The sequence below is a fragment of the Nyctereutes procyonoides genome, unplaced genomic scaffold (genome assembly GCF_905146905.1).
Source record: "Nyctereutes procyonoides isolate TBG_1078 unplaced genomic scaffold, NYPRO_anot_genome, whole genome shotgun sequence".
NCBI lineage: Eukaryota > Metazoa > Chordata > Mammalia > Carnivora > Canidae > Nyctereutes > Nyctereutes procyonoides.
In genome coordinates, this window is record NW_026575142.1 from 55,151,188 (window position 1) to 55,164,810 (window position 13,623).

Genomic DNA, 13,623 nt, shown 5'->3' on the forward strand with positions numbered 1-13,623 from the left:
GAATCTATCTTCCTCAATTTGTAATATTTCACCTTTTTAAAATGTTGGATGGATGGTGCTGACAGAAGACATTAATATTATTATCGCCACCCAAGTATGTCACCCAAGTACGCATACATTGTCGAATACTACATCTGAGACTAATGATGTACTATATGTTGGCTAATTGAATTCTAAAAAAATATATCATTATCTCAAGCCACCTCATTTTATAGAAAAAGAAACTGAGATCAAAGGATACCTCCAGACAGTGCAGGTGACACAACTAAGCAATCTCCCTGATTCTTTCCATCAATACTTGCAGCCTCTCTAAATCTACATGCAAGCACAGATGGCAATGGCAATACTTGAAAATCTTACATAGAAATTAAGACATGCTCATTCTTCTGTAATCTGTTATAAATATGAATCATTTAAAGAATGCATTCAAAAGGAAAAGAAAGAAAGAAGAAGAAGAAAGAAAGAAGAAAGAAAAGAAAGAGAAAGAGAGAAAGAAAGAAGAAAGAAAGAAGAAAGAAAGAAAGAAAGAAGAAAGAAAGAAAGAAAGAAAGAAAGAAAGAAAGAAAAAAGAAAGAAAGAAGAAAGAAAGAAAGAAAGAAAGAAAGAAAGAAAGAAAGAAAGAAAGAAAGAAAAAAGAAAGCATTCTTTTTTTTTTTAAGAGAATGCATTCTTATAAACACAAAACAACAATGCAAACCACAATAGGCTAATCAGCTATGTGGGAAATAGCTGCAAATTTTCATGATAAGATCTTTTCTGTATTGTAATTCATATTTTGTGAAGTGTAATATTAAGTGAACAAAGAATGACTTAAAAGGGGTGGACAAGCAAATTTTCACACTTTAAGAATTGCAGATCTTCCCTCGAATCTTTCATTTTAATCTTACTTCTATTTCACCTAAAATATAAGGCTTCTTAGATTATCTCATGCAGTTTAGTAGATTGTCACACCGACCTCAAAATCATATCCAGTCAGAAGACAACTCAGTGGGACATATATATATATACCCTCAGGGAGGTAGTGGCTCTGAAACTTGTATTCAAAATTCTTCTGAACTGCAAATATACTTTGTTACATCTTGATTTGAGTTTAGTTAGTTATTAAACTTGTTACCTCCATACTTAAATTAGTTAAAAACTAATTCCAGGGACATTATTAATAAACTTTGAATATTTGGCATTTTGTTTAAAAAAACAAATAAAATTTCAGGTCTACTAGTGTTTATTATTCTGTTATTACCAAAATATCATCATACTATTTTTCTTTCTAAATCAATATAAAATAAAAAATATATTTTTATTTTAAAATCAATAATTTTGTCCTCAATCAAAATGAAATCACAGGTAATATACATATGTATGTATTCAATGTTTACCTTAAGAAGTAATTTTGATGTGCCAGAAACAATGTTCTGAAAATTATTATAACATGTTTCTTATTTGGTTCTAGGATTAAAACAACATCTTGCGCTGGAAAGTCTGCCTTGTTCCTATGAATACATATTGACTACAAACCCTGGGATGGGAGGATTTTTTTATCCATTGACTATTTGTAACTCCTTCAAGCCTCCTACCTTCTCATTTAGTAGGTTACCTTCCCCAATTGCCTCTTTAACTATAGGGAATTATAGCAAAAAGGATAAATGACAAGACACAAGCTTACTAGCAGTTAAATAGTTCAAAAGGCAGCCTGCCCATGTCTTAAGTCTAAGATACATTGGGCAATATATTTGATCATAATGGTATTGCAGGAAGCTAATGTTCCTTACTGTAGTCACTATTTTCGTCCTTGGTCCCGTCAATGGTACCATCTGGGTGCATCTGCAGGAAATATCCCTGCTGGCTGAATAACCTTGTCACAATTCCTTTCAGCTGGGGTTCTGCAAAACAAAATGAAATGATTATTCAAATTCTTATTTTGTTTATTAAAAAACACATGCGAATTGTCCAAAAATTCTCTAAATAAACTCACAAATGCCAATGGCTTAAATATTGAAATAAATATTTGGAAAGGGGATATTTCAATAACATATCTTTATTCTTCTTTTTTCCTTCCAGGGGCGGAGTCATAATACTATGCAGCAATAAACCAAATATAACTAGATAAAACTAATTATCATCAGGAAAATACAGAGGCATTCTTAAAAAGTAAATTATTTCCATCCCTCATGCGTCTAGTGCCTGACTGCAAGATGCCGCCAAGTTTATGGTCCCATTCCAGAATCACTATTTAGACCAAACTGCCACTATAATTCCTAAGCTTCCAGCAGTCAAAATCGGCCCTGAAAGACCTGTATTTCTGCTCAGTGCTAACTATTCATTATAAACTCCTGGGTTTCAAAATTCTGCTCCACTTCAGCTATAAAGAAAGGAATGGCTTGTATGAGAACTACAGGAAAAAGCAAAACCCCCACGGCCATGAGATGTGACTAAAAAGTATGTGAAACAGATTTCACTTTCAATAAATACCAGAGAGGAGCCCCAGCACTACAAAAGTCATTTTTCCAGTACAAAAATAAAGAAAGAAAGAAATTCATGCATATTTCTCTAAGAATTTCAAAGTAGGAGTGGTCCTTACCTTTTAAAAACTCTCTTCACACTAGCACCATCAAACCGAACTTTGTATACCACATTTGGATTTTTATACATCAGCTAACATAAACATTTAAAGCTTTCATTGTGGTGCTGACTGCCAGCAACAATTCAGTTTCTATAACATCACTACCATTTTTATCTCTACCTCAGTACTGGGCAAAAATTACACTATTCTGGGACGCCTGGGTGGCTCAGTAGTTGAGCATCTGCCTTTGGCTCAGGGCATGATCCCGAGTCCGGGCATTGAGTCCCACATCAGGCTCCCTGTGAGAAGCCTGCTTCTCCCTCTGCCTGTGTCTCTGCCTCTCTCTGTGTCTCTCATGAATAAATAAATAAAATCTTTAAAAAAAATTACACTATTCTAATGCATCACTGAAATAACAACACACTACCCTCAAAAGGACAATCACCAAATTTTACCTGATAGTCAATTTCATTCCTTCACCCATTTATTCAACCAATATTTACTCTTAACCTTTTTTTTTTCTTTTGGTCAGGCAACATACTAGATACAGTGTGTTAAACCAAACACATTTATTGATGGCTATTAATTCTAAATAAGAATTCTAGTTAAGGATTCAATGCATTTAACTATCTGGAAATGGACCTGCTCTCTACAACCTATGTCTGTGGTTAAACTTTTTCACATGACTTGATCACATATATTCAGGAATATGAGGCAATCTCTATATAAACATGTCTTCTTCAAAGCAACTCAAAGAAGCAGAAAAGATGCCAAGGAAACTGAGAATAAGAAAGCAGGGTTCTGAACAAAAAGAACTGAACTGTATATTAAGCATTCTGACTGATAACTATATGTTATACATGCATGTTAAATAAGTTCAATTTATTTACTTTGTGGGCCTTAATTTCTTTATCAATACTATCTAGAAGTTAAACGAAAATATCTTTAGGTCCCTTCCATAAGCATCTATCGACTTGGAGCACATTAGAATCCTCTGCCCTGAGCAGTGGCAGAAATCAAAGAATGGATTCTTGTTCAGTGTGCTGTCTCCATGGGGCCACCCCATCTGATGTACTAGAGGACACACAGCTAGCTAAGATCACTGTAAAATAATATCCTGTACCGCTATTACCATCTATCAAACCCTCCCTACCAACTTTTCAAGGCTCAGCTCATGATCACCTTCTCCAAGGAAGTGTGGCCACCATAACTGTGGATCACTTTTATAATCAGGGGAAATAAAAAGAACATACGTGGCTCTGCCATGAGACTAACTAATTGGCAGGTAGGTGCTAATATGGCACACTTCATTCTATATAGGCAGCCAAAGGACCCAGCTTTGAACCAGAACTGTCATGTGGTCCTGAGGAAGTCATTTTACATTTGAAGCTCAGTGGTCATACCTGTATAAAGGGAAAAATAATTCACATTCTAACTATCACCACTGAGAATTTCGATGAATAAATATAGGTGATAAGTATGAACTGAAATCTGTAAGAATATAAATCCTAATTAAGGTCTGTTTTCAATGATGAATACCAGATGCCTTCTGATTTCTGTTTTAGTGAAATATTAATTAAGCTTGTAAATCATTAAAATAAACAATGGGCTAGGATAGATGATAGAAAAGGATAGAATGAAAGGACAACTATCTTATAATGATATTTTAATCTAATAAGCTTGATAAGATCACTTTAAGAAGTTATGTTTTGGTTGGTAATGAGATGCATGGCAACTGAGTCACTAATGCCCACAAAAGATTGTTTGTTTTTTTTCAGGCTCTTCTTTCTGTAGCTGTAATTAAACACTTCTTTTGCTATGGTGAAGCTATCCCCCTGTTGGGGCCCAGGGAATTCAGGTTGGTAACTCCTGTTCAAGATAATGAGCATCAGCTTTTATACCATCCCTGACTGCCCAAAAGCACTGCCAGAACAAGCTGAGAGTCTGAGTTTTAATTATGTGATGATCTATGAAAGCAAATGCCTTGCACTCAAGATGTTTCAAAGGAGACTTGACCATCTATTGAACAAATGCCATGAACCTAGGACGTGTCATAGAAAGCCAGGCCTGCCTGTACCCTGATTACCACCAATCAAACCCTACCAACCTTTCTGGGCTCAGATCAAGAGCATCTCCTTCATGGAGGTTTGGCTATCATAAGAGTGGATCATTTTTATAATGGTGATGGGGAGAGGACATGTTTTGTTGTATTTTAAAGGAAATGCTTATAAAAAAAAATGAGAACCCTTTTTGGTATATCTAAAATCCTGGAGGCACTCAGCAAATATGCTTTTTATTTGTCAGACAATGCTTCGGGATCTAAGAGATGAATAAATCCTGTGCTGTTCTCAGGGACCACTAAGTCTAATGCATGAAACATATTTATATATAAGCCTAGTGTAGGGTAGGTGTCAAATAAGGGATAGATGCAGAGTGGCATGATGGAACCAAGAAATAAGGGACTAATTCTGTATTAAGATTGGGTGAAAGCACCTCATCCATCACTTGAAGAGTAAGTGGCATTTTAATATACAAAAGGGGGGAGGGAAAAAAAAGAGAGAAAGGGCATTCCAGACAAACAATGGATATTTTCCAATTTATATGACTCTTCTTGATTCTAAGATAATGTTCTATTATTTTTCTTTTTCTATGAAGTGATGGCTATATTATTAGATGGTGAGGTGGCAGGGATTTGGTTAGTTATCTTTTGTACTCTAAAATGGTGTGGCAAATGCTGCTAGCTTTTCTCCCAAATCCATTTCCTCTTTTTCCTGGGCACCCAGCTAGACCATATGTCCTAGCCTCCCTTGCAGTTAGGTTTGGCAGATGAATGAGTGTCATATGGAATGTAAGTGGAAGTGATGTGTGCCATTTTCAGGCCGAGGCTTTTAAAAGCAAACATTCTCTTAATGCTGGCTAGATTTAGATGACAAAGCCCTAGGGGATGTCAACAAAAAAGAAGAATGTGGGCCTCTGAATAACTGACAGAAAAAAGACAATAGCCATGAGACATACTCACTTTGGATAGTTAGGTAAAACAAAAAATAAACTTCCGTTGGTTGTGTATAGTGACTTTCTTCCAAAAAGTGCAATAGGAAAAGAGGAAAGGGATGGAGTAATTTTATAGCAGAGAAACCTGATAAACAGAACACTACCTCAGCAAGGTGATCGAGGTTACTATCAACAGTCATAAATCATGCTAATACAACAGATACCTTCGATATGATGCGATGAGAATGGCACTTTACCTCTGATCATTCCCAAAATTCATAACCCCAGTCTGATCATGAGAAAAGCACCAGACAAATACCAACTAAAGGACATTCTACAAAACAGCTGACTAGGAACACTTAAATTGTCAAGGTCATCAAAAACAAGCAAAATCTAAAAAAATGGCACAGCCAAGAGAGTCTAAAGAGATATGACAACTAAATGTAATGTGGTATTCTAAATGGGATCCTGGAACTAAAAAAGAACAGTAGGTAAAAACTAAGGAAATCTGAATATTATAGACTTTAGTTATTCATGATGTATCAATAGTGATTTGTAAATTTTCATAAATATACCAAACTAATGTAAGATGTTAACATGGGAAACTGGGTATAGTTTATAAGGGAGCTCTTTGTACTAGCTTAACTTTTCTGTACATTTAAAACCATTCTACAATAAAAAAAACTTAGTGATAAATACAGCCACAAAGCAAATTAGAAATTTAACTCTCAAAGAGGTTGGGCAAGAAAGTAGGTAAAGGATAAGAACTTATGCTCAACACGGCTTCCCTTCAGGATGACATGGCAATTTCAACAGAGGTCTGAATTCAAACCCACTCAGGAGAGCTGTGATCTGTAAGAGCTATATAGACTTTTCTGCCTGGGGAACATGTACTGTAGTGGAATAGTTACCTAGGTATGTACTGGAGACCGGGAGAAAGGTGGAACTATGGGGACCTGATCATACATCTCAGGATGACCACTGGATGGCAGAAAATAAAATGAATTTTAGGATTGGAAAAAACCTTGGAATCTAACACTTCCCTTCATCAAAATATCCTTCTTCATCTATGTCAAAGATAAAAACAAAAACAAAAATACCTGAGGCTCAGAGGGAAGATGTCTTGTCTAAGGTCATTAATAAAAATGAAAAATACAACAGTGATCCAAAGGTTGTGATGGAAGCCATATCTAGAGAATTAATAGTACTTATTACAATAACGATGGCTATATTTGTACCATCTCCTTTGTACCAGGCACTCTCCCCTGATGATATTTTTATTTAATACGCACAATAACTGAATGTGTAAGGTACTTTTCTCTCATTTTTCCAATGGGATTATGGAAAGTCAGAGAAGCTACCTCACTAACCCAAAGTCAGAGAACTAGTAAAGTAAGAGGTACTTCTAGCTGAAGAGCCTGTGGTCTTAGCTATTCTCTGCACCATTTGGTCACTTTAAGAAAGACAATGGCAAAACTTGCACACATCCGGAAGAAAAGGGAGCCAAATAGAATGGCACAAAGGACTGCCATGTGAGGAACAGCTGAATGAACAGTCAAATATGCAGCCTGGAGAAGGGAGGACTCCAGGGATGTGAGAGTTGCCCTCACTTTCTTAACAGCAAACAGAAGTAAGAAGCCAATGTGTTCCGAGTGACTCCACGGGGATAGAACTAGGGCCAGTGGGTGGAAGTTACAGGGAGGCAGGTAAAAAAGAATCTTCTGTGAACTGGATTCAAAGAGAGAACAGGCTGCCTGAAGAAAGGTGCGAGTTTTCTATCGTGGACAGAAGCAAACAGGGAGAAGGAGAATAACTCCACATCAGAACCGCTGTGGAGCTTAGGAGCCTCTACCAAAGCTAAGGCAGCCTGCAGGACAATGCAAGGTCCTCTCCAGCCTTCATGTCCTGGAAAGCTCTGGGAGCAGCCAGATGGCCCTCTCAATTCATGTTCACTCCGCTGTGTCTTAGTGTGTACTTAGGACAGGGAATCTAAAGACTGTTTACCAGTCATCTTGAAAATGCAGCTCTTTGTACATGTGCAACACGAATTGTGAGAGTAATTTGATGGGGTTTCTAATCAGTCTCTGTGGGCCTAGAAAGGGGGCCTCAGTATGAAGGTATAATGTTGCCACTTAAAGGAATGAAGATAGAAGAGGCTGTTAAATGTGATTCTTGTCAAGTGCTTCTGGGGCCTCATACTGCTGCGGATTTCAAAATGAGACTATTAGGGTTGAAGACTGTTCATAAACAGATATATCTCTGACCAGATCACAGCTAAAAGGTATAGACCAGGGCATATTTACATCACATCAAAGACCCAGACAAATCAGAAACGGGGTGCAGTAAGACATTTGAAAGAAGACTGAACTTATCTGCGATTTGGAACACATTGCAAAAATTAACAACCACACTGAGTTAGAGGAATTCATTTAAAACGCATTTTGTTTAGTAAAAGAGATGTAGGACTGAGGCCTTGCCTTCACTCAGCAGACTGCAGTGGATCCAGGAAAAAGAGTACCTTGCAGAACAGAGGGCTTAAGACTGGAGATTGTCATCACGGCCCCCAGAATCTGCCCTGAGGGGTAAAGGGAGTGACGTCCTGGCCATTGGTCACATGCAGGTGACAGATGACATGAGCAGTTACCGACCTGACAGCCATGAGCTCCCTGTGTAGCAACAATAATTGCAAAGGACTTTGTATCTGTATGTGCATATCTATTTCCTCAATCAACAGATACTCAAAAAACAAGTATTCACTGAGCACTGGGCTTTGTGGAGGTTATTATTCTAGGTACAGGGGATAACTAGTGATTTGCTAGTAAGCCAGCTTGCAACGACAACAACAACAACAAAACAAAAACCACACAAAAACAAAAAACTACCCCAAACCTGATTTCCACGGGGCTGACTTCCACCATGTGAATATTTCCATCACAGCTGATTTGACACTACCATGTAACAACACTGAACACAGAGCTGGAGCTGGGAAGAGATGAGCACGATGCGCCCCAGCACACCACTGAATTTAACAGAGAATAAGACATGAAGCTTACATTCCAGTAGGAAGACAGAAAATAAACAGATTAACAATTAATATAAAAAAAGAGTTTTAGTACAGGTGCTGTACTGAAAATAAAAGCAATGAAAAGTGATGGAACATACCAAAGGTGCGTGTGCTACTGTGGGCAAGTAGCTAAAAGACGGCGGTGACCCAGAGACCTGAATGAAGAGGAGCAGCAAGCCATCGGGGTTGTCTACAAGAGCACTAAGAGGAGCCTTCTAGGCATAGGAGACAGCAAGTGCCAAGTAATCCTAATTCTTGAAAAGATGAAGAACCATCAGATTAAAGGTTCTCTAAAGATCCTTCCTCTAGACCCGGAGTTGGCAAACTACAGCCCCACTGCTGCCAATTTTGTAAATAAAGTTTTATTGGAACAGAGCCATGCCCATTCATTCACACATTTGCCTAGGGCTACTTTCCTGCTCTGACGACAGAGATAAGCAGTTGAAACAGAGACGCCACAAGCCTGCAAAGCCTAAAATATTTCCTCGCAGGCCCCTTACAGAGAAAGCTCACCAACCCTTGATCTAGATAGACCCTTGCTGCTTCCGTTCCCTCTCCCTGAAAGGCACAACCCCTGCCTTCCTCCTCTGCCCAGAACTCCTCCTGAGTTTTCTGGGCTCAGTCTTTCTCTGAGGGCCTGACACCCTGAAGCAAATCTAATCACTCCCTCTGCAGAGCTACCCTGTGCACAGGTTAGGAGAGGGCTCCCCACACTGTTAGAGCTGCTGGCTTACTGTCTTCTATCTCTGCTGCTCAACCCTGAGGTCCTCGAGGGCAGGGACCTTTCATTATCCATCACTGTCACAGCGCCTAACACAGTGCCAGGCACAGAGTAGGTGAGGAGTGTTCACATGTCGAAAGGAGGTAAGTGACAGCTGAGATTTTTTCATTATCACCTGTGACTTTCAGGGGAGCTCCTGATTTATAAGGAAGCCGTTTACTGTCGTGTCCTGTAATGCCTGCAGCCTTCAGACCATTTCTTCCCTTTCTCATTCTCAGCCCCTCCACACTGAGCACAGTCTGGCAAGCACAGCGGCGTCCTCCATAAACTGCATGGTCTCTAAAGAGTTGCCTTGCACTTCCACGGGAATCAAGTGACCTTGAGATGGGTAATCCCTAACCTTCATGCCTCCTTAAAGCTAAATGGAAAGAAAGGGCATGCTTGTCCAGAGGAAGCTTTTCACTGAAGCAATCTGAACTAGGGAAGGCCAAAGAAGCAGGGCAGGGAAACTGAAATAGGATTGAAATGCCAATGGGAATGGGAATTTGGTACCAAGCCAATTTTATTCCTCATACTATCAGCCTCTCCCTCCCAGATTCTTCTCTATAAGATGTTCATGAAAATTTAAAATAACTCAAACACCGTTTATGGACTTCGAACATGCACTAGGTGCTGGAGACAAAGACGTGGAGGGTGCACTTCCTGCCTTGAAGGTTCCCACAGCCTCATCAGGGAGACACATACACAACTAATCATTGCAGCAAAGAACATGAAAAGTGCTGTCACAGAGGAACAGGGAAAATGCCACAGAATCATAGAGAGGGGATGCTAATTCTACCCAGGAGAGTGGGTTCCGGCAAGAGATAGGTAAGGAAGGCTTGGAGGATGAAGCAACATTTTAGACTTATACTTGAATAGGCAGGGGGACTTGGCTTTAAGCAATATCAGCAGGAACAATGGCCCAGCTGAGCATGCTCAAGGATTAGGCAAGCAGACACATACAGAGTATAGAGAAATAAAGGAGTGCACACAGTGACAGCAGAAGAAAAATATGGGTCCAAGATACTTGAAGTTCCTTAAGCAAAGTTAGTAAGTTTTACTTTACCCTTGAAACCAATGATCTGGGATCCCTGGGTGGCGCAGCGGTTTGGCGCCTGCCTTTGGCCCAGGGCGCGATCCTGGAGACCCGGGATTGAATCCCACGTCGGGCTCCCGGTGCATGGAGCCTGCTTCTCCCTCTGCCTGTGTCTCTGCCTCTCTCTCTCTCTCTCTCTCTGTATGACTATCATAAATAAATAAATAAAATTTAAAAAATAAAAAAGTAATAAACCAATGATCTCCAAACTCTTTTGATTATGCGTCCCTATCTGTAAAAACATTCTAATCTACAACCTCTCTCTCTCTCTCTCTCTCTCTATATATATATATATATATATATATATATATATATATATATATATATAATTTAAAAATTACAGCTATGTACTACTCTGCAAATAATGTGTACATTATAAATAAAAGTTGAAATGTTTAAAGAGACCAATACTAAACAGAAGCAGAAATTAAAATAGCTTCTTTCCACATGGCAGGAGCTTGTCTTGCTCCACCCACTTCAGACAGGAGAAGCCTTAGGCAACAGTGTATTAAGCAATGGGAAAACATTAAAAGATTGTTAGTCTGAGGAGACATATGAGGGCAGTCTTTCAGAAAGCCAAAGTGAGGAACAATAAAGAAGGATGAATTAGAATGGGTGCAGAGTGGTCATGGAAGCCACTCTGGGAGCCATCACATATAATAATGGTGTTCGGCAGGCAGTAGCAGTAAGGGTAGAGAGAAGGCATCCACCTGAGGAATGACTGTACTTGGTGGTGCTTGATGGATGACAGCATCTAAGTTCTAGAAAAATGCATGACCTCTCCATCCCCAAATCTAAATCTATAACAGTCTTCTAAGAAAGCCCTGTTTGATTGTAAAATATCATGGAATGTGAGGGTAAGGAAAGCTTAATGCCATCATTCCCATGAAGCCAAATTATTTATATGCCATTCTAAGGACTTCTATTCATGAAAGTAAGTTTGATTCTGGTTAAGCTCAGAGTCATAACTCTATGGTCTTTCTTATAGACTATCACCCAGGGAAGATGACCTAGAATGAACCCTGCTTTCCAGGCAGCTCACCAATGAGCTCTAGAGGATGCAAGATATTTCAAACACGAAGACCTTCCTGGAATCTTAAGATTTTAGAACTAGAACAGACATTTCAGGATGATCTAAGTTAAAGTTCACTGAACAGATAAAGAGGTAGAACAACAGAAAGAGAGAAAAACATGGCAGCACAACTTCTAATCCCTGAAGTCAGGGTTCTTTAATGTGCCATGGTCCTCTGCACTGAGCCCCTTAAAATGAAAACCATTTTTCACACCTCCCAGAGGTATCCTAGCCTTGTCCCCCACTAGTTGTATGGCATCGAGAAAGCTATTTAATTTCTTTGCACAGAGGCATATTTTGCTTCTTGAAATTATTTGAATGATGAGGAATTCTTTCTGAAGATTGTCTTAAGGAATTAAGAATATACATTACAGTGTGCTATAGGACCAGGAAGTAGCCATGCTTGTCTGGGAGGCTTAATTTTCAGATAGAATTAAAGTTGATAGGAAGACCCATGGTTAGGAGTAGTAGCAATAAGTAAAATTCTCCTAAGTTTTATTCACAGATAACAGTTGCTGAGCATTTACCACATATCAGGCACTGTGTGTGGATTATCTCTCTAAATTCTCATAGAAATAATTTATGGCAGGCATTATAATTGGGCATTTTTTATAGGTCAGGAAATTGAGGCTTGCAGAAGTTAAGTCACTGGCTCTAAATCCAATAGGAATAAATGCCAGAACCAGGTGTTGAAGCCAGGTTCCTGACCTCATTATACCTTCCATTACTAATTATCAGTTGTCTCTTTAAGAAGTCTAACACACTGGGTTAGCAGTTGAGTGTCTACCTTTGGGTCAGGTCATGATCCCAGAGTCCTGGGATCGAGTCCTTAATCAGGCTCCCCACAGGGAGCCTGCTTCTCCCTCTGCCTATGTCTCTGTCTCCCTCTGTGTGTCTCTTGTGAATAAGTAAATAAACTCTTTAAAAAAAAAAAGTCTAACACATTGATACTTCTCTTTTCTTCCTTAACTGAAATCAGCCCATGAAAACAGTAGAAATCTATGGAGCAAGAGACCAGGAATAAACAGCACTCAACTGGAGTAGAAAACACAACTTTTTGTCTCTTGGTATAAAAGGGGGGTGGGGGAGTGTAAACACTTCTACGCATACAAAAGTCTTGTGTAAAGAAAGCATCCTCACTTGGCATAGAAAAATATTCTCAGTTACAGTCTTAAGGCCTCTTTTTCACAGACACATCTCTTGGCACCAGAAATAAATGAACAGGACACATTATTTGGAAGAGCACAGGCATGACAGTTTCCTGACATCAGAGGAACTGCACAATGTTGGACTTGTCCTAAAACTGTCCTGCATCGCAAGGGAGATCTGTTCATCCAGGTTGGCAAGCCTGAGGAATTCCCTCATACACCTCAAATCTAAATTACCTGCAGGTAAAATGCTATTGTTGTAAAACGTGATCATTGTCTATCATCTTTTTTTTTTTTTTTACAATATCCACCAAGAAAAATCTGCAGAGTCAACCAGAGTGAATTGAAGGGGTAATAATACTTTCTGCAAAAGAGCAGTATAGTACTCCAAGAGCACATTAATCAGCTTCAACCCAGTGGCAAGTTCAGGCCAGGCAAGGCAGTGCAGTGGGAAGCATCGGCCAGGGAGATCCAGACATCAGGGGTCTGATCCCAACTGTTTGCTCCTCTCCATCCCCAAAGCCACCACCTTGTCCAGGCCATCAGCAGCTCCTGGCTAGATTCCTCACTGACACTCTTACCCATTTTCCCTTCCAAACCACTCTACAGTGGAGGTTATATTTTACAATATAAATTGGATCTTGTCACTCTCCTACTTAAACCCTTTAATAGCTTCCCATTTCATTTACAATAAAACGCCAAACCCTCAGCATGGCCTGGAGAGCTTTGCACCATCTGGCTCCTGCCTACCATTCTATCATCATCTCAATTTACTCTCTCCCTGGCTCACTAAGCTCCAGGCACACACATCTTGTTTTATTCAGACCTAAGGATCTTTGCACATGCAATTCCCTCTGCCTAGGTTGATTTCTTCAAGTCTCAGCCTAAGTATCACTTCACAGAGGTCTTGCCTAGGACCCCAATCTAAATCT

The 13,623-nt window shown here is 39.3% G+C and overlaps 1 protein-coding gene across 2 annotated transcripts in view; it reads right to left on the reverse strand.

The window, feature by feature from the left end:
• FGF12 (fibroblast growth factor 12) overlaps positions 1-13,623 on the reverse strand; it is a 544,450-nt gene that overhangs the window by 210,339 nt on the left and 320,488 nt on the right. For both annotated transcript variants that reach the window (XM_055308562.1, XM_055308561.1), the window contains one exon: positions 1,770-1,880. In XM_055308562.1, coding sequence (XP_055164537.1) covers positions 1,770-1,880 — 111 coding nt within the window. The remainder of the gene's footprint in view (positions 1-1,769; positions 1,881-13,623) is intronic.